This window comes from Amblyomma maculatum, chromosome 1 (genome assembly GCF_055883805.1).
Source record: "Amblyomma maculatum isolate TAMU_Amacu chromosome 1, ASM5588380v1, whole genome shotgun sequence".
Lineage (NCBI taxonomy): Eukaryota > Metazoa > Arthropoda > Arachnida > Ixodida > Ixodidae > Amblyomma > Amblyomma maculatum.
The window spans coordinates 209,137,372-209,158,512 of record NC_139344.1 but is presented as its reverse complement, the minus strand read 5'-3'; the positions used below and the strand labels follow the sequence as shown (position 1 = coordinate 209,158,512).

The window sequence follows — 21,141 nt, the reverse complement described above, 5'->3', positions numbered from 1 at the left end:
TTTTGTTATGCGTTCTCTATGGTCCTGTTACAGCTGCTGTACACATAGCTATTTTCATATAATTACGAAAGGATATTAGCCAAATAGTAGCTGGCGCATCTTCAGGGTAGCTCTGTCTGTGTACTGAGGTAGTGTTCCTACTAGTTAATGTTACGCTGTTGTCTCTTCAGTCTGCAGTGTTACCTGTGTATTGGAAACGATGTCTTTTTTTCTGATCACCAACCAACTAGTTTCTCAGCTAGTTGTCAGTTTTATGTATGGCTCTTTTGCAGTTCAGTGGCACATTGATCAGGCACATTTAAATTTATGAAATTTGGTGGCTTCTGAGGCATGATAGACAATTTCAGGAGCACGAATAGTTACCATCTTGGCTAGGGCTGTGCAGTGAAGTACATCACCCAGAGGGCCTTACTTACTGTTTCTCCCAGACCCATTCAGGCCTACACTGGAACCTCAGAGCAGCAAAGTTGTGCGGCTAAGTGGTGCCTCAAATCCGTGTGTTCTCACGGAGCGACCTGGAGCAACCGTGAAGGAGACTCGCCAGCTAAGTGTCACCACAAGCTACTCGGCCATGGGCACGACCTTCACAATACGACCCAGGGGCTCCCTTGTGGGCTCGGGGGCTCTGCTGCCTCCAGATCCACCAGCACCTAGCATAATGGCAGCCATTCCAGGGTAAGCAATGGTGTGCTTTCTGCAATTCAAGGACAGTTTTAGTGGAGGGATAAAAATGAATTTACTGATTTGCACGTGACCTTGGTGTCGGAGCATATTTTGTTCCTTCATAATGCCAGCTCTAAAAATGAGAATAAGCTGGAAGAATGATAATAGAGTTGTGCAACTAATTGAGTGTTTTGAGTGCTTATGCAGTTGCATCACTGTTATGCATAGCAATGTATTATTTGTCATTATGATGAGTAAACTTCAGATGTCCATGTGGTCCGATTTGTTTCGAAGGATGCTCCACTGGGTGCAGCTGAATGTAGCACTTACTTTAAAAGGTACCAGAGAGTCCTTTACTTTTCGCCTTTTTTTTTTTATTGCCCAGATATTTACCCGAGCTTAAAATGCATTCTGCACAGAGTTCATGCATTTAGCTTTCTCTGGCTGTCTAGCTTATCGTTAGACTTTCTTTTTATATTTTTCAGGTACAGCTCTGTAGGAGTGGTGCCCAATAATATACCTGTGCCTACAAGTGTTCTCCCTAGCAAAGTAGGAAGCCGTGCAATGCCTACAGGACCTATCTCTGCTGTTGCTGCCAGTTTAGGGAAGCCAATTGAAAAGGCCACTGCCATGGTTCGCACATCATCATCACAAGTAAGTTCTTTGGTGGGATGCACCTTCCGATTATTTCATCTTGTTTGTGGGGCTAACGAGGCTCCCATTGTAATGTGTTGCTATTAATTATTCTTTAATGTGAATTTCATGACTGTAAATGGTGCAGTTTAACACCTTGGCAAAAACATTCTGTACAGCTTCAGAAATGAAATACCTGTGCAGTACAATGTGGCGTGCTGTTTTGATTTCAGGTGCTATATTAATAGATGGGTAGACATCTAGTTAGAGAGATAGCCACTTAACTGCTTAGCTGTTTGGATGGTGTTTGGGGTGGTACTTCATGTTGTTTACATTGTCATTGATGTTGCTTGCATCGTCGTTGCTATGCATTATTGACCTTTAAGTAATGACAGTTGATAATGTGGCTCAGTGAAGTTTGTCAGTATTGCGTGGCAAAGCACAACTGATGCAAACAGTTTTAATTGAGTTGTGTTTTGTGATTCTCGTCATTTCTGTCATGGTTTTTGTGCTTCCATGCACCATGGCCACTTTGGAGAAAGAATGTACTCAAGGGTTTTGTTCTATGTGTCACTTGTATGTGTCACTTGTATGTGCCACTTGTATGTGCCACTTGTATGCGTCACTTGTATGCATAACTTGTATGCATAACTTGTATGTGTCACTTGTATGTGTCACTTGTAAACGGCAGGAGCAGCACTTGCTGCCGCTGCAGTGGAATCTCACTCGTAGGAATCTCATGGAATCACAGAAGGTATTATTAGCGCCCGAAATTTGTATCGTCAAACAAGGAAAAAAATTTGTATGCTGAAACACAAGGAATGCATTCATGCTAATGGTAACTGCTGAAAGTTTGTGGTGTGTAAAGCTTAGTGCATGACTAAGGATTGCAACATTAATAGTGTAAAGGCAGTGCTGTTCATTGGTGCATTCTAAAATTATATGATCTGTAGGTGCACTGATCAGGAGTGTTTGAAAGACCCAAATATTTATACATTGTGCAGGTCCCTCCAGTGTAAAAGGGCACCCCCGATGTGCACAAAAACACAAGATTTTCAGTTATTCCATTGCTAAAGCTGGAAATTTGGTTGTTTTACTCCAAGAGGAAAACTAGTTATAAAATAGGAAAAAGTGTGCTTATCAATTATGGTGCACTCATTAACCAAACACCCAGACTTAGTTCCTTCTAGGCAACTGGACTTTGCTACCATAGCATTGGCTTAGTGGTTTGAGCTGCCACCACATTTTCAAGAGATGCGGGGTTTGATCAGCAGTACGACAGGGTGCCCACCAGTTTTTCAATTAGTACAAGCTTTCCTCTGGCCTGGTGCTTGGCTTTTCTGGAGTGAAATCTCTGAGAATCAGGTGTCTGACCAAGCCTTTAAGTATGCGAAATGCCTTGTGCCATGCCACTCCTTGGTCAAATAGCCCCTGTGCCATTAAAATCCATCATCGTCATCATTTTCTTGCATATAAGAGGTGACCTGCACACACTTAGGCTAGGAAATTTTACTAATTCATATCGGCCACGTTCATTTCACTGAGATTCTGCTGCACCAGAATTTGGTGTTTCGTATGCAGACTAAGGTAATGTTCAACAGCCTCGGGAAGGAACAGCAGTTTACATTAGGTAGCGAAATACTGGAAGCAGTAGGCGAATATGTCTACTTAGGACAGGTAGTAACCGCAGATCCGGACCATGAAAAGGAAATAACAAGAAGAATAAGATTGGGATGGAGCGCATTTGGCAAGCACTCGCAGATTATGACTAGCAACTTACCGGTATCGCTCAAGAGGAAAGTATACAACAGTTGCATCTTGCCTGTACTCACCTATGGGGCTGAAACGTGGAGGCTAACCAAGAGAGTTCTACTTAAGTTGAGGACAACCCAGAGGGCTATGGAACGAATAATGGTAGGGGTAACATTAAGAGATAGAAAGCGTGCAGAGTGGGTCAGAGAAATAACTCAAGTTACCGACATTCTAGTAGAAATTAAGAAGAAATGGACATGGGCAGGACATGTAGTGCAAAGAGAGGATAACCGATGGTCGCTGAGGGTAACAAACTGGATTCCAAGGGAAGGAAAGCGTAGCAGGGGGCGGCAGAAAGTTAGGTGGGCGGATGAGATTAAGAAGTTAAGTGGATGCAGCTAGCACAGAACCGGGTTAAGTGGAGAAATATGGGAGAGGCCTTTGCCCTGCAGTGGGTATAATCAGGCTGATGATGATGATGATGATGATGATGCAGGATCTCCTAGATAAAATGAATGGATGGTTCTAAATAAGGGCATATAGTTCATAGGAATGAGACCAAGAGCACTGTTGCAGCATACACTCGTATATTTTACTTCCCGCTTATCTAACTAAGGCCCGTCTGCGGTGGTTTAGGGGTTCGGAAGCTCGCCTACTGAACCCAAGGACGTGGGTTGAAATCCCAGCTACGGTGGCTCGTTTTTGATGGAGGCGGAGGGTAAGGCACTCGTATACTGTGTGGTGTCAGTGCATGGTAAAGAACACAAAGGTTGGTTCACACTGGCGACTCGTGGAGGTCGCGTGACACGATTAGTCACTGAGGGGGAGACCTGAACGAGTCACCAGCGACCCGTTTGGTAGAGTCGCTCACTGACTAATTTCTCGCAATGCGACTTCAAGCTGCAGAACTCCTCGGCCAATCTGCTGCGCTCTTGCCTCCCTCTCAGGGCGGGAAAATTGAAGAATGCATGCGTGCATGCGCATGACTTGCTGCGCATGCATTTGTACGGCACACATGTCAACGATCACTGCTAGAACGAAGCCTACTAATTCGCGTTTGTACATGTATTCTTCGTCATGCGCTCGACGCTCGGGCATGAGGCGAAGATCGTGGTCTGCTATAGCGAGACAGCAAGTAGCAGCGCGCCCACCACAGCAGCTTCTGTTTTCGTTGAACTAGAGCCATTTTGGCTGCCGACACAGCACTAAACATTGGCATAGCCAAAAGATGTTCCTTGCTGATAATTACACATATTCATAGATGAAAGGACTCCGAACTGATCTACCCTGAGTGCGGTAGCAGATGCTGAAAAGGTGCGAAAGTCGGCTCTTCGTTCAAATTTCGTTCGGAGAGAGAGTTGTTGGGAAGCGAGTCGCATGCAGGTGTGAACACTCGGTGTCGATCGGCACTTGTCGCAGGTCTCCCCCTTTATAACGAATTAAGCCACACGATCTCCGCGAGCCGCCAGTGTGAACCAGCCTTAAGAGGTGGTAAAAGTTATTCAGAGCCCTCCACCATGGCTTCCCTCATAGTGTGAGTCGCTTTGGGACATTCCAGCCCATGAACCTATCAGTCAACTTATCTAAATAGTATTTAAAAGGGCTGAACATATGTGAAAAGTTTCAATGAGAAAGTTATTAAAGCATGAAAAGCAAGCTGTAATGGTGCCAGTTTTATATCGTAGCTTTAAATTCTGAGCATTATTTTCACGCTCTGAAGGAAGCATGAAAAAAGGGGCTAACAAGATTGTATGCGCTGGCATGCATTGATAGGAGCTGTAGCTCCATAAGCGTTAGTGTGCCATGTTAGTGGCCAGTACAAGAGCACAACCATGCCAGGAGTGTTCAGAAAGGGCAGATATTTTGTATTGTGTTTTTTAAGGCGCAAAATGTGCATCTGCAATAAAGCTACCACAACAGAAATTTGAATAATCGTGACTTTTTTTCACACATTGCAACTTTCTTACTAACTTTTCATGCATCTGCAGTGGTGTAAATGTTGATAGTTTACAACGGAAATCCTTCTGTTCTGTAAATGCGACACCAGTAGTATTGTTTATTTCATTTCGGAGTCTGAAATACTATGTTTAAGTCCTTGGCTCACATTAGGAGGGTCTTGCATATATGAAGGGAAATATCTGACACCAAGACCATAAATTAATTAAATTCGACAATAACGTTCGACTCTACATGTGACGTGAAACTGTGATGGATTCATTTGGCCTTTTGCTTACTGCTTTTTCTTTTTTCATACCTATTTTATCTGTATTGCTAATGATAGAAAGTCTACGTTTATCAACTTTTTTTTTATGTGATAATTTACTTCCAGGGCACTGCAAGCCTCTAATTTTCCAGTTTATGATGCTTTGAAGGTTTACTTGGTCGAGTACTTTTGATATTGTGCAGAGTCACAGTAGTGCCTCATCAAATTGACATCATAAAATAATAATACTATAGCACTTGCAGCCTTTAACATTAACAGAAAGAAAGCAGATTAATTTGAGTGGAAAACTTGTTGCATTGATGTGATGCTTTCATTGCAACCACGGACATTTCCCAAAGCCACTGGGGACAGTTTTGTATCGAAAATACCTGCATAGCTACATTTGTTGATTGTTTTAGAACTTGTGCTTGCCGCCAACACTCATGTATAAAGCTCGGCAATGCCTGACATTGAGCAGCTCTTCCATTTGTCAATAAATTTATCATTCATTCTCTTATATATGCAGGCAAATGTTTGTTACCATACCAATTCATTGTGATTGTCCAGAGTGATTATAGTTGTCTTCTAGCGACAGCTTTATTAGGGCACCTTTTTGTATTTGGGGCATTGTTATAGTTGCTGGTATATAGCATAGATCAAAATGTGATGCAGAAAAAAATGACATGCCAATTGAGAATCTGACTAGTGAATACTAGGTTGAGTTCAGAGCATGCTACTCATTGGCTATTGGGACAGATGCCCAAGGTAGGCAAAAGTATACCATGTTGGTCATGATATATTGCTGCTGTTGTGTGCGCCCTTGCTGCAAATACACTATAGGACTGCAAATATGTTCCTACATTTAATGAATGAAACATGGTCAATCTGTGCATACTGAACTACTGCTGGGGAACAGTCGTTGCACAGCTTGCACCAAAGTCAGCTAAAAAAAGTGCACTGCATCTCAAAAGTTTCGCAGTGCATTGGAAGCCATGAGCCTGAGGTAATGGTCCCCTGGAGACAAATGTGCATTTGTCATATACTCAAGTGGACTCTCATAGACCTGGAAGCCATCACACTGTGCACATAACTGCCATTCTGCTAAGAACAAGGTGTGAAATGGAGTATAAACTTAGCTGCACAGTGATACCTCAAGAAGGAGTGGTACCAGATAATGGGTGTTAAAATGGAGTGACCCTATGTGGTGGCTGGCTGCAGTTAAGGTCCCCTTACCTGCGCAGTTGTCTAATATGAGTGCTGGTTGCTGGGTCTAGTAATGTGTTTGCGACATGGACACAGTGGGGTCACTTTAAGCTTCACAAAAGGGCACGATTCTAGAGTTTATGCTGGAGAAGCGACACGTGTTTAGTTTAAAGAAAACTCGTTTTAAAGTTGTCAAAGCTAGCTTAGCAAGTCGATTATACACTGGCTACTGCCTTGCCATCTTACAAATGAATAGATTTTTAAAGGACATTAGTCAAAGCAGTCGTAGCAGTCCTCCTTATGTGTAGGATATGGTTCACATAGTTTTAATGGTGTGTAGTTAAGCAGCTGCTGGTTGGCTTGTTAGAGACTAGCACTTCATCTCAAGACATTGTGCGTCATTGAGTTCAGTCTTCATAGAGCTTGAATTGGGGAATTTTGCATGGTATCTGTTGCATTTTTAGCTGATGTGACATGAGTCTTGCATCTTTGCAGGTTGTGGAAAGTTCTACAGTTTCCATAGTGCGCCCAGTTATGAGTGTTCTGCCTGACAGTAAAGAGGCCCTGACACCCCAGAAAGCAGTTGTACACCCCGAGCAAAAGCAGTCAGTGGACTATGTCCCTTCTCAGAGAGATACCCCAGCAGGCCTGGATCTGGATGAGTTCCTTCCTGTAAGTGACTCCTGACTTCCAGTGCTTTCATCTCAATTTTCATATCACTGTTTATACCTAATTAAGGACATACATCTGAGCTAGCACTAAATTACCGCCTGCAACCAATACCAGGGATATGATTACAGCCTGGGCTGTGAATGGAGAACCTTAAGTAAATGTACTTAAAAGTGAGTGTTAAAATGCTTATGTTTGCATTTCTACAGCTATATACTGCAGTTATGTAGATGTTCGCTTTGTTTTGTTGTGTTAAAGAAAACTGCAAGAACAACTAATTTCTGTACGATGGCGGAACTTGCTTTGTGTTTTGCTGAGAAAAAATTGCACCGGTATGGCTTTCTAGTGCATATATAGTAAAACCTTGTTGATATGTTACCCAACCATTCAATGACTCTGCTTATACGCTTAATACATTAAGCAAGAAAAATGTCCCATACAGTTACACTGTTGATCTCTTTGATATGTTCCTCAATTATAGGATTTCTGGAAAGTACACTCATAACTTTGCCATATTTTGATCATATAATGTGTTTACCGACTAGTAGTGGGTTCACTAACATACCATATTTACTCACGTATAACCCGCCCCTGCATATAACCTGCACCCCTAGCTTAGAACTCAAAAAAAAAAAAAAAAGTCCTTGCATATAACTCGCAAGTTTATCTGAAAAAAAAAAAAAAAGAGCACTAGAAGGATACAACTGCACACTCGGTGATCATTTTGTTTTTATAACATTTATTCAAAAGACCGCCACAACGTCACTGGTTATCCAATTCTCAATCATCACCGCTCTCACTGCTACTATCCGAGGCTTCATCGCTACTCTCAAAGACGTAGTCATCCTTGGTACCATCCAAGCTGTTACTGATGGCACATTTTTTGAAGTTCTTACGCACCAAGTCGGCCGGTATCGCTTTCCACGAGTCCGTGATCCACTGGCAGAGCAGTGGAATATTAGGTCTTCGCACGCGTCCCGTTGGTGTGAGGGCATAAAGGCCGTCGGCCATCCACTGGGCATATAGCCGCTTCACATGTGCCTTGAACGGCTTGTTCAGACACACGTCGAGTGGCTATAGTATGGACGTCATGCCGCCAGGTATCACAGCGAGGTCGGTGCCGGTCTCAGTGAGGTGAGTTTTCACCACATCAGTGCAGTGGCCTCGGAAGGAATCCAGCATGAGCATTGACCGGCGTGTCAGCAAGGTACCTGGTCTTCGTTACCAGATTACTCGGATCCAGTCACCGACTAGGTCACTGTTCACCCAGAAATTTTCTTCAGCATGCACGACGATTCCTGGAGGCAGTGGTGGGCTAGGTAGCATCTTGCGCTTGAATATTGCATACGGCGCAGTTTCATCCCGTCAATCAAAGCACATAACATCACTGTGCGGCGTAGCTTAGTATTTCCGCCAGTCGGAATGCTGACAAATTTGGAATCCTTTTTTTCCATAGTCATGTCCATCGGCATCTCAAAGTACACTGGGGTCTCATTTCCCACCTGAGACAGCAAATAGCTCTGCTCCTTCTGAAGTCCAATGACATATCATTGAAAACTCAACAATTTTTTCTTGTAAGCATCAGGAAGCTGCTGGCACATTGTTGTTCACCGTCACATTGAAAATCCATGTTGTGTTATAAAGCGCTGAAGACATCTACGGCTTGCACGAAACTCGCGCGGAATGCTCATTTCCTGGGCCAGCTTCAGAGCTTCCATTTGAGCCATCTCTGCCGAAACAGCATGGCCATGACTTCTCTGCTCCTCGATGAACTTGGCAAGCTGTATCTCGAAGGGGGGTGCAAGCTAGTCTTCGGACCACGAAACTCTCGCCTGTCCCGGTTCGTTGCTTCAAGACTCTTTTTTTTCTTCCTCCAGTCAAGAATGCACGACTCGTCGACATTATGTTGTTTTGCTGCAGCTCTGCTGCTGATTTCTTTGACAGTGGCTATAATCTTTAGCTTCTCTTTCACTGTGAAAGACTGCCGCCGAGTCGCACTCATGGCGCCAAAACAAAGCAGGCCATCAGTGCAAACTGGGTTGACTGGGTGTTGAAACAGCACCTAACAAAAGGCCCAACAACCGCTGGCTGATGGACTGAACAAAGCGTGACCAATGTCATGGAGAATAAACAGACTATGCTATGAATGAGGATTTGGCTATGCGTTTTGTTGGCTCCTTATCGGCTTTACAAGTGTCGATGATGATGGGGGACGGCAGACAACACGGAGCCCGCGCATTGCCGTGAAGCCGACCACCGCCTAGAGGTTTCATATATGGCTGCAACTCTACAGTCAAAAGCTTATAGAATGCAATGGTATTAGTGAAAAATATATTCAGCTTAATTCCAGTTGGGAGTGCTCATTAAGTCTCGGGCAGTGCACCTTAAATTCTGTCATCAAATTCATGCCCCATAATTAAGGTGTTGTAACTAAATTGGGCCACTTCCAATGATGGAGTAGCATTCTGTGTGCATTGGCGTACAGTTATTACATTGTGCACGCATGCTGTTGAGCTTGCGCAGCCATGTTGGACTGCAAGAACTCTGTTCTGCGCTGTTTGCGCCGCTGCTGCAGCATCATAACTAATAATCTGTAACCGGTGGCCTGCTAAATAATTGATACTGGCGTACTGAGTTCATTCAGTCGGAGTGCATTTTAGGGCTAACATCGTAATGCAAGAGTACAATCACATGTCAATTTTTAAATCTCACGGACTTTAGTTATAGCGAAAAAAATAAAAAAAGGTTAGAGTGATATCGACAAAAGTAGCGGAGTGGGGGCCTGTCAACATTTTCTGTGACATTCGCATAAAAAATGTGAGTAGTACACAGGCCTGGCCAAAATGATTGCCTCTAATGACTGAAGTCATTGCATAGTGCGTTTTTTTAAAACCGTGGGAGAAGTTGGATGGAATGCCTTACATATTTGTGCATTTTGACCTTTCCCGCTATTGGACTTCTGGTACAAAACTCAAAGAAGTTGCTTCAAATTGATTTGTTTGCCTGCTACAAAGCCTGCTACAAAATGATCTTGGCCATTCCTACCACTGACATTTTCTTTATTCTTTAACAAGCTCACCTTTAATAAAGAAATGGTTGTAGTAAAGGAGTTAAGGCTAGTATGCATGCCTGATAGGAGTGTTTGACACTGGTGAAGTTTAATGGTGCGGTTTGAACGAAAACATCTTCGTCGGAAATCCGCCTGGTTGGGTTCTTGAAACAAAAGTTTGAGAAACACTATAACCACCCAAAAATCGCCAACCAACAGTTCGGTGTTAGCACCAGGAGCTCCAACAAATGAAAACATATACGAGTCACTCACTCTGAATCTGAGAATAGCAGTCTGGAATATCTTTAGTGAAAGTTCAGCTAAGCTTAGAAATGAGGCCCAAGTGAATGTTGCTCTGCACACTGTCAGAGCAAAGATTCTGCTTAACTTAAGACTTTATGGTTGTATGTTAGTATCATTAGATTCTTGCTATGATGCTGTCTTTTAACATAATAGAGTTTGTCTAGTTTACTTGCAAAGAAGCAACACTTTAATGGTCATGTTTATTTTGCTGATCAGGCCGTAGTTCTGTGTGGCGTCTGTTTTTTCATACCATTGAGGTTCCTTGTGTGGTCATGCATTTTCCTTCTGCATTCTTTTTGCAGCGGCATTTACAAGCAAGTTTGCGTCTGGGCAGTGCTGGTGTCCCGGAAATGTCGGAGGCTGAGGCATTAGCCACCATTGCTGAGCAGCACAAAACCCTCTTAGCAGTACTGCACCATCGTCTCAAGAATATAAAAATTGTTCTAGCCCAGTGGAGCACAAAAGACCCCAAGGTGAGAGTGCCATTTTATCCTCATGGTAATGTAAATCCATTGGTGTCACTAGAGGCTGATGGATGCAATTACAAAAGCAGCTCAGGGGTCACAGTATGCCTCTGTTAGGATGAACTCTGTCAAGATAACTCTTGGATTAGATGGACAGAACGAGAATATGTGTTTGTGCACCCCCTCCGGTCGGTGCCAGTAGACAAGACACCTGCGGACACCGGGGCAAGCGCTGCTTTGTTGTTGTGAGGCAAGCGCTGGCTTTAGCATGCACCAATTTGGGGATCAGCCATGTTTGTCTGCAATTGCAGCTGAAACCAGTGCACAGAAAATGATAGCATAGCTTGGCACAGTGGCTGCTGCTGCAGTGTGCACAAAGAAAACAAATGCTAAAAAGAAAGAAAACAGCCAATGAGATTTCTTAGTAGGGACTGCATGGCTGCGTCGTCATGACAGCACTACCTCCTCTGACCTGCCTAAATCTCTGATCAAGCCTTATGCAGTCATGTTGCCGCGGTGTACGCATTGTTTTGTTTTTATATGTGTTGTGTATGACGTGCTGCAGTTGTGGTCAGTCAGCTAACCATACAAAAATATAGTTTCTGGAGCTTCGTGAGAGTCTGTGTTTACCAAAGTTTGCGCCAGTCTGCTTTTGAAGGTGGACATTGCTCACAAGTTCAGCGTCACGAATAATATCATCACAGCTATTTTGATAGAAGGAAAGATCGTGGGTACTGATGCATTGGAAGACGGCAGGTTTGCGCATACGCAAGAGAGGATGCGCAAGTTATCCCAGAATTTACAGTAGTAATTTGAAATGCAGTTGATGCTTTTCTAGTTACATACCTGCCAGGTCTCCCGAATTATCCGGGAGACTCCCCAGTTTTGATGCTTTTGTACAATTGTATGACCAAAACAAATCTCCCAGGAGCACTCCCATGTTCGGCCAAGTTTGGCCAAATTCTTTTTTTTTGAGTCTGGCCACATAGCTCCAAAATTACCTACCGCGTCACACCGATTGACATTGTGATCAGTGAAGAGTCTAAAAAGCATAGTCTGCCAAGCGCAGTCATTAAACCTGTCAGTACCACTTTAATTTTGCTGTTTATCTAACTGCAGTGCCGCCGCTGCCCGGGGTGGCTCAAGCGTGGTGTTAAGGTCGCGTTCTGCCTATAGTTCCAGTGACTTGAGTTCTGTTTATAGTGTGCCTACAATTATAATGGTTTTTGCTTCAGGCAGCCTCTGTGGGCCCATCCTGGAGTTTTCTTCTGTTTTTTTGTTAACTTCGACAGCTCAGGTACATGAATTAGTGCAGTTTTTATGAGGCATTTTACATTGTCTAGTGCCATCTTAATGTAGTCATTGGCTCTTAAGGCAGTATACTGTTGAGTGTGGCTGTATTGTGGCATCACAGAAAGACAAGCTTTGTGCGTTTTGCACAGTTTGCAGTCGCGACATCAGTATCTTTAACAGTAGTAGAGCGAACTTGGATACACACATGATGTGGGCACTTTGGTAGTTTCCATACAAAAACAACCCAATCAGAGCTAAATAAAAACAACTCTGTCATTGTAAATGCCTGGAAACACCTGCCCCCCCCCCCCCCCCCCTTTTCCCTTTCCCGCTTCCTCTCTGATCAAATCTCCCTAATGCCTTTTCTGTAAACCTGGCAGGTATGTAGTTACTTAGTGCAATTTTTCGAACTGCGTGAGGGCACCAAAGGACTTCTTGAGAGGTTAAGTGAGATGTCTGCTTTTGGAGTAGCCACCCGATTTTCACCACGAGCACAAATGAAAATAACAGACAGAGTAATGGTTGAGAGTGCATGATACCTTGCTGCTGATTATAGTTATAAGACCAACTTCTTATGAGACAGCTTTTACAGTCCCTTAGAGCTCATACTGTACTTGAGTCGGATGTAAAGCATGCATTGTGAAAGCCTTGTAAAATTAGTGTAATGTTGCAAGTGATTTGTGAAAAAGATCACTTTTTAAAAAGCATGTGTCGGACCTTGAGGCTAGCAATAAACAAAAGGCATGTTTGCAATTTTAATCAATGTTCAGGTGCTGCAAGAACTTGCCGTGACAACTTAATAGCTGTGGCATTTGGCTATTGAGGCCAAGGTCATAGGATAAGCCCCTGCTTTGATGGCCACATTTTGATAGAGACAAATTGCAACAACATTTCATTTCATTTTATTTATTTACTCTCAGGACCATTTGTCATTACAGAGAGGGTTGGGTAGCACAAAAACAAGCAAAAATAAAGAATGCAGGGGTACTGGGTGTAAGATGATTAAATACAGCAGACTTGATGCTGTCTGGTGCGGTGAGTCGTTGGAACAAAGGATTCAAAATAATGATTTAGTGTTTCAGTTTGGCATGCCAGCTTTGAATCTGTGCTCCGTTTGGGATAAAAGATAAGTAGGGGTAAAAAAAGGGATTGCTTCAGCTTTTCATTGGTAAAATAAATTTTGTGAATAGGACAAACGAGGAATGAAATAGCATAAGGAAAGCTCAGGAAGACTTAATGCTTTCTTCATAAGTGTTACACTGGCTAAACAAGAATAATTAGACAGAATGAAACAAGCAAAGCGATTCTGGATGGATTCGATAAGTGACTTAGTGTGAGGATCCCAAACAGAAGAGGCATACTCAAGTTTCTGGCACACAAAAGACTTATATAGCAGTACTTTCAGGGTCACTGGAACAAAGGAAAAATTGCGGGGAAGAAAGCCAAATGTTCGGTTAGCATTATTAGCAATGTTTTAAGCCTATGTTTTCTATGTTAGGTTGGTAGTAATGCATGCGCCAAGATACTTAAGTAATCGGAGACAGAATTTAAAGGAGAGTTATTAAAGAAATATGTGCTCGAAGACTGGTTAAGCACTTGTTACTCTCATTACTTTGCACTTACTGACATTTAGTTTCATAGACCAGATGTGGCGCCAAATGGAGATGTTATCAAGATCAGATTGAAGAGAGACTACATCAAAGGGATTAGATATTTGTCTATACTATGCACAATCATTCACGTAAAGACATAATTGTGAGTCAGGGGAGTCGGAAAGGTTATTATAAATTAGGAAAAGCAGAGGACCTAGTACGGAACATTGAGAACGCTGGATGTTACTGGACATACAGGTGAGTTACAGTCATTAGTAGTAACATACTGGGTATGACACTCTAAAAAGAACTCTATTCATTTCGTAAGATTAGCATCGAGGTTAAGTTTACTAAGCTTGAAAAGTAGAAGTTGATGTGAAACAGCATCAAATGTTTTTGCAAAATTGATAAAAATGCAGTCCACAAAGGATTATAAGGCTCAATACAGAAAACAAAGCATTGGTAAAAGTGAGAAGTTAGGTTTTGCAAGAATGGCGTTTTCGAAAACCATGCTGATTGGGTGTGAAGAGGGTGAGAGGTTAGGCTGGAAGAGATTATTTGTTCAAGTAACTTAGTGTGCTGTGCAATGTCAGTACATGCTAAACAACCCTTACTGGTCTAAATTAATCCGGAACCCTCTACTATAGTGTCTCTCATAGCCCGTGTGCAGCTTTGGGATGCTAAACCTCACATACATCCCCATGTGCAAGTGCTAGGAAGGTTTGACATATGCATTAGTATTCATGTGCGCTGTTGCTGAAGGTGCAAGTGCCTTTATATTTGCCAAAATTACATACGTGACCAATCTTTTGGTGGAATGCAGAACCCAAAATCTTGTGCATGCCTGACACAAAAGTAGTCTTAATAAAATTCAACTCCCTTGTGTATAGGGACATTTAGCTAGCATGTGGTACACCCCTCCACCTAAAGCAGTTGCCCCTTGCAATCATTGCCATGTAGCATTCCACTGATATGGAACAGGTTTTTGCAATGATAGAATGGATATATGTCAACTTTCTGAAAAGAATAAACAGACTTCATTTGTTAGTTAGTATGCAGTTCCTAATTGTGTCATTGTCTTTTTGCTGGCAATAATTATTCTTACCGCACACAATGCTTAGGAAATGTCCCGTCTTTAAAAGTTCTATAATATGTAGTAAGGTAGCTTCTACCTAGTATGTGCAGCCATGCAGCTACAAAGGAAACGTTTTGTGGCACTGCACTTGATAAAGACCCATTCAATGGCTGCTACAATGTAATTGTAGTCCCTGAAGCGCTACCCGCATGAAGCTAAAATTTGCGGTGGCACTGTGCTGTGGCACGGTGAGCTGAGGGCCGCCAAAGCAATTGCTGCTCGTTGCGTCGCTCAGGTTCTGGGTTCTCAGAAAATTTCGCCTGTCACCTGGAAGCAGCGCATGAGGCAGACAATCATAGGAGGGCTTGGGGTATGCAACTTCCATTTTGGCATTTTTTTTTTCTTTTTGCGAGTGAAGTTTGTTTTTCTACTCCGGTTTGAGCAAACAACTTGTAGACGCTCACTCTGTCTGATTCGTTCATGTGCATGAGAGCATCAAGGCAGTTGTGGAAAATCTTGATAAGGTAATAAAGAAAAAAAAAAAGGTTAGTGTGGCAAGATAATGTTAATTTTTGAAAGGAGCAGGAGAAAGTCACTTGTTGCTATGCCAGTCTGCATTGCCGTGTATACTAGCACAGCACTGCGCTGTGTTGTGATGCGTTACAAGAATTTTCATCAGTGTATTATCATACTTCACGATGTATAGTGTTAGAAATGGGATACTATCATAACTGTACTCCTCTTGACCGAATGATGAGGCAGCGGTAACAGAGCAAAGCAGAAAATAGAGTTCCGCCGAATCTGTCGCCAAGTCCCGTCACTCCGTGCGGTGTGCACCAGCGGCAACAACAGGCATCTGCACACAACATATCGCGAAGGATTGTCGCCTCATGCGGTTACCGCTTAGGTATTACACTTGCTTATTTCCGAAATAATGCTACGCAACATGTTTTTATTTTTTTTTCTATAGGTGGTCATTACCAAAAAAAAGGATCATAGTAGCATTATTGTATCATAGTATAGTATTATCACTATCATAGTAGCATTATCTAGACAGGGGCTTCATAAATATGCATAATGCAATATAAGTTTTCATTATTGACAAAATGGTGGCATGAACTGGGAACTTTCTCGCTCCGTATATGCTGGGGGCGCTTTTTAATTATTTCTTTCAAACACAAACACATATGTAGCGGTTGCATGAGAGTACATGAAGTAGCAATACATTTTTAGAACTGTTTTGGAGTTTGGTAGCGCTATTTACTGTTTTTTTTCACTGACGTAAATCAATATGCACTGTGTTGCAGCTATATTTTAGAGGTTTTGCATGTCATTTGCTGATGTCGAATTTCCTTACTTTTGTCAGCAAGTAGTAACAGCTTAGTGAGCTCTTGTGCTGCATCTTATCCTTTTGCGTACAGTCTGATCTTTGTTATTAGTGCACAGAACATTCAAAGTAGACTATGTGGCCAGTCAGCAAGGTTCCCATAATTTTTCGACCACTATTTGGCTGTCTTCCTCCAGTCACACTTTCTTGTTACCTGTTGAAGCTACACTCGTGAATCCTGCTCTAGTGTGCATAACTGTTTTGCATATTTTTGCAAATGGCTGCATGCTGCAGTGACTCTTTGGCATTCTCATGATTGTACTTTGTTGCTTATACATGTTGCATGTTAACTTTTTCTGTATTCCAGATGGCCCTCGAGACAGCTCTAACCATGAATGACCAGTCTACGCTAGTTGACATCCTCAACATCTTAGTTTTAAGGCCGTAAGTTACCTTTTATTATGTCATATGGTTTTGCATTCTTTTAACTGAACAGCTCTTTAAAATGTTTGGCGCAAATGTTTTAAAATTCTGATTTATCCAAGACATCCTGATTTCATATTCATAAAGATTCTGGCCTGGAAGTACCGGCTCTTTTCCTCTTACTCTAAATGTATTTCATCCTAAATATCTTTGTGCACCAAGCTTGTTTGTATTAACATTTTAATTTCAAGCACTCCACCCATCTCAAGATTAGTCGTGTTTATATTTACTGCCTGCTATGCTGCTGTGGTTGTCCAGGTTTTAAAAAATAAGGCACTTAAAAACAGTGTTGAGGAAGTTCACCAGAGCCTGCTAGGGCATTTCTCTGGTTTGAAAAGTTGAAAACAGCTGATGTTTTATTTGGTCTTCATGGGACAGCTTTGCATGAACACATAGCTTTGCACTGTGAGGAAAAATAGGTCTAATACAGTGGTCATGATAACTTTACTGAAAGTGCAGCAGCATGGTGGAAGCGTTGACATCCAAAATAGAAAATGAGATTTCTTTTTCATAAATAAGCGCTATTTAGATGGGGTGCATTTTACAGGAGACATGTAGCTATCATGTACGGGAAGGAATAATAATAATCGGTTCGAAGGAAAGGAAAGGCGCAATATCTGTCGCACCTATTCTGTGGACACCTGAAACCCGCCCCGCCGTAAGGGGAAGGGAGGAAGGTAGGGGTGAAAGTGGAAAGAGAGAAAGAGTTGCCGTATTGGAGGGCTCCGAAGTAATTTCAACCACCTGGGGATCTTTAATGTGCACTGACATCGCACAGCACACAGACGCCACTTCGTTTCGCCTCCATTGAAACGAAGCCGGCGGTGGTCGGGATCGAACTGGGGTACTCCGGCACAGTAGTTGGGTGTCATAAGTTTTGAGATTGAGAACATGGTACGTTTGGGACAGAAAATACACCTTTTTTTCGGCATCAGGCATTGGTCCCCAAATTTGCTGCGACATTATCATTTGTAGGCATTGACATTACCAAAGGTGTTGTTGGTTCCTTGTAGCTTAAATCCATCGAAAGTGAAAGGTGGAAAACCCATTCAAAGCCAGATAGTCAGATACCGTATTTACTCGCATAACGATCGCACTTGCGTAATGATCGCACCCCTGAATTTTGAGGTCAAAATTTCATTTTTTAAATTCCCCGCGTAATGATCGCACCCCGAACATGGAGCCGCCTGGTGGTTGATCTGCAGTCATCCCGCAGCGAATGCATTCCGACGAGTTCCCAACCTAGTCTAGTAACGTTGGAGTTCCCATGATTCCATGCTTTGCGGCGTTCGCCATTTTGCAATTCCGCAGCGTCGTAGCATGCTTTGTGTTTTTGTGCGAGTTTACGCCATTTCACCATGGGGCGATATGCCAGTTACACCGCCGCGTTCAAGCTCAAGGCTGTCGACTATGCACTGGAGCATGGCAACCGCGCTGCTGGTAGGCATTTTGGCGTGGACGAAATGAGGATACGCTATTGGAAGAAGCAGCGCGAGAAGCTGATGGCTACGAACAAGACACGGCGGGCTTTCCGTGGACCCAAAACGGGCAAGTTCCCTCGTGTTGAGGAGGCGGTCCTAGAATACGTGAGGGACCTGCGCAAGGATGGTTGTGCAGTGTCATTAGAAATGATACAGACGCAGGCGCGCACAACTGCCAGGAAGCTGGGAATCGCCGCAAAGGATTTCCGCGCTAGCTCCGGTTGGACGACTCGCTTTATGCGACGGAATGGACTTTCCCTGAGGCGGCGGACGTCGTTGTGCCAGCGGCTCCCAGCCGCGTATGAAAGCAAAGTGATAGACTTCCATCACTTCGTCACTAGGCTTCGCGAAAAATGCGGTTACCTCATGTCGCAAATTGGAAACGCCGATCAAACTCCACTGACGTTCGACATGCCCCGGAATACAACTGTGAACGAGAAGGGTGCTCGGAGCGTCCTCGTGAAGACGTCTGGCGCAGAAAAACAGCGATGCACAGTCATGCTTGCTGTGACGGCCGACGGGCGGAAGCTGCCACCATATGTGATCTTCAAACGGAAGACTATTCCGAAGGGAAACTTTCCCCGTGGCATCCATATACGTGCACAGATGAAAGGGTGGATGACTGCAGACCTGATGGTCGACTGGATCAAGACTGTTTGGGGAAGAAGACCAGGAGCATTTCTGCTTCCCTCGCTTCTGGTTTTGGACAGTTTTAGGGGTCACCTTGTGGACAGTGTGCGTGCCAAGCTGAAAGAGCTGCGCACGGACATTGCAGTCATTCCTGGCGGCCTGACTTCGCTGCTGCAGCCTCTCGACGTGTCTTTGAACAAACCGTTCAAGGACAACGTTCGACGACTTTATGCTGAGTGGATGGCGATGGGCCAGCATGATTTGATGCCGAGCGGAAAGATTAGAAGGCCATCCGTGGAGATGCTGTGCTCGTGGATCACAGAAGCGTGGAGCAGTATCCCCGACGAGGTAGTGGCTAAGAGTTTTAAGAAGACAGGCATATCTAACGCTTTGGATGGAACGGAAGATGACTTCCTGTGGGATTGTGAAGATGCTCCCAGCGACGACACTGCCGTTTCCGATGAGTCGTGCAGCAGTGAAAGCGAGGATGGCGACGATTCAGACTTTGATTAGAGTACTGACGAAAAAAAAATAAATGGGCATTGTGCACTCCATGTGATGCTTAATGTGCGTGTTTATTGCGAAGGTAAGCCTTACTCAGCTTTTATTTTTGGTTGTAATCGAGATATATGTTCTAAGACGTCTGACCTGCAACTTGTTTGCGTTTTCGGTGCTCAAAAATTTTTGTAGAAAATTTACCCCGCGTAATGATCGCACCCCGAAATTTGCGTCAGTATTTAAAAAAAAAAAGTGCGATCATTATGCGAGTAAATACGGTATGTTGAATTTAACAGGGATTGACAAACCTGTGGCAATGTGCTGCTAAAAGACCCTCTCTGCTTACACCTATAGTGGTTTTTTGCAGTTGGTGCATACAGCTGGAAACTGGTTATCATAACCAAGGCCCCTGTAGAATAAGCACACGGAGTGCATGGGTGCAATGTGTGGGCAAATGGTTGGCACGCATTACTTCTGCTGAAGGTCTGGCATGCTAGTGTGCAAGCCTGAATCTTTGATAATTTTCTTTATGTGAAAATGGGAAGTTTTGCAGTGTGCACTGGCAGTGTTGTCCAGGCTGCTGCCATTGGTCACTGCTCAATAAAAAGGAAATCTTCACAGTGATGCCATGTGCCTGAGGGTCATTTCTTTTATGCGCACAGTGCCACATTTAGTCGTCATTTGCGCTAAGTTGTACAGTGGTTCTCAATTCCTAATTGCAGCATGAGGCAGGTTTTTAATTAAAAAAATAAAAATGGGCACTTTGAAGGTGCAACACAGTACGTCATTTAATATATGCACTTACTGTGGAACTGTTTAATGACACATGGTTCTCCTGTACTTCTCAGTCATATTTAGAAGGAATAGTCATGTTTTTCAGATTTTTGCTTTGATTTCTGTCTTTGTTAACCAGCTTTGGACATACACCAGAATCCCATTGATACATTCCTGATACATTCACGAAGGCAATGCAGTGAAACACAATTTTATTTTGCAAGAAGTACAAGTGCTGTACAGACTCCTGGAAGCATCCTATGGGCAGGGTACATAGGTATTCAGAGCAGGGGTCGAAGTAATGTGTTCTCTATAATCACAGAGGTAGAATTAAAGAAAACGTTCAGGAAGACGCTGTTAAGAATAAAATACCTTCCAGAGTTATGCTATGTTTTTTCCAGTTACAGTCGAACCCGGATATATCGAACTCGGAGGGGATCGCGAAATAGTTCGATATATCGATAATTCGATATACAAAAATCGGCTTGTGACTGCACTTACGATGCCAAAAAACGATACCGCATGTGTCGCGTAATCAACCCACTCGCATAATGAACCCACCCTCCACTTTTGCAACCGAGACTATGAAAAAAAAAAAAAAGAATGCGCTAAGACCAGCTCGCTCACATGCAAGCGATTGAGCGATCTCAGCGACGAGCGGCAGCGACGAGCGGCAGCGACAGAGCGAAAAATTTCAAACGCGTTCCTCTTGCCGCTCGAGCCACCGCGACAGCTCAATACAAGGTTTCTGTGTCCCTGCGGCAGAAATCGCCAGCGTTTTCGCTTGCATGTGGATGGCATGCGTCACTCCGTTTCGGTCGTCGCATCCACAGCTTATTTCTTGGCAGCGTGCCAAGATGCTGCACAGCGATAACGTCAGGGCGCGTTTATCTTTTTATAGCTCCTCCGGTGGCGGGGAGCGAACTTGGCAGAGTGCCCGTGATGGCTTGATTGCACAAGCCTGGTTCGATTTATCACGCCGCGCTTGGGGCGGGCGTCATGATCGCAGCAGCAGACCGGGTGCTTCCGGTGATTCATACATGCAAATA

General features: G+C 43.5%; 1 protein-coding gene across 5 annotated transcripts in view; it reads left to right on the top strand.

Annotated features, from left to right (window-relative positions):
• Window positions 1-21,141, top strand: part of kat80 (katanin p80) — a 200,365-nt gene that overhangs the window by 136,888 nt on the left and 42,336 nt on the right. For all 5 annotated transcript variants that reach the window (XM_084590174.1, XM_084590172.1, XM_084590175.1 and 2 more), the window contains 5 exons: window positions 429-675; window positions 1,149-1,317; window positions 6,950-7,126; window positions 10,778-10,948; window positions 16,594-16,670. In XM_084590174.1, the coding sequence (XP_084446300.1) occupies window positions 429-675; window positions 1,149-1,317; window positions 6,950-7,126; window positions 10,778-10,948; window positions 16,594-16,670 (841 nt within the window). The remainder of the gene's footprint in view (window positions 1-428; window positions 676-1,148; window positions 1,318-6,949; window positions 7,127-10,777; window positions 10,949-16,593; window positions 16,671-21,141) is intronic.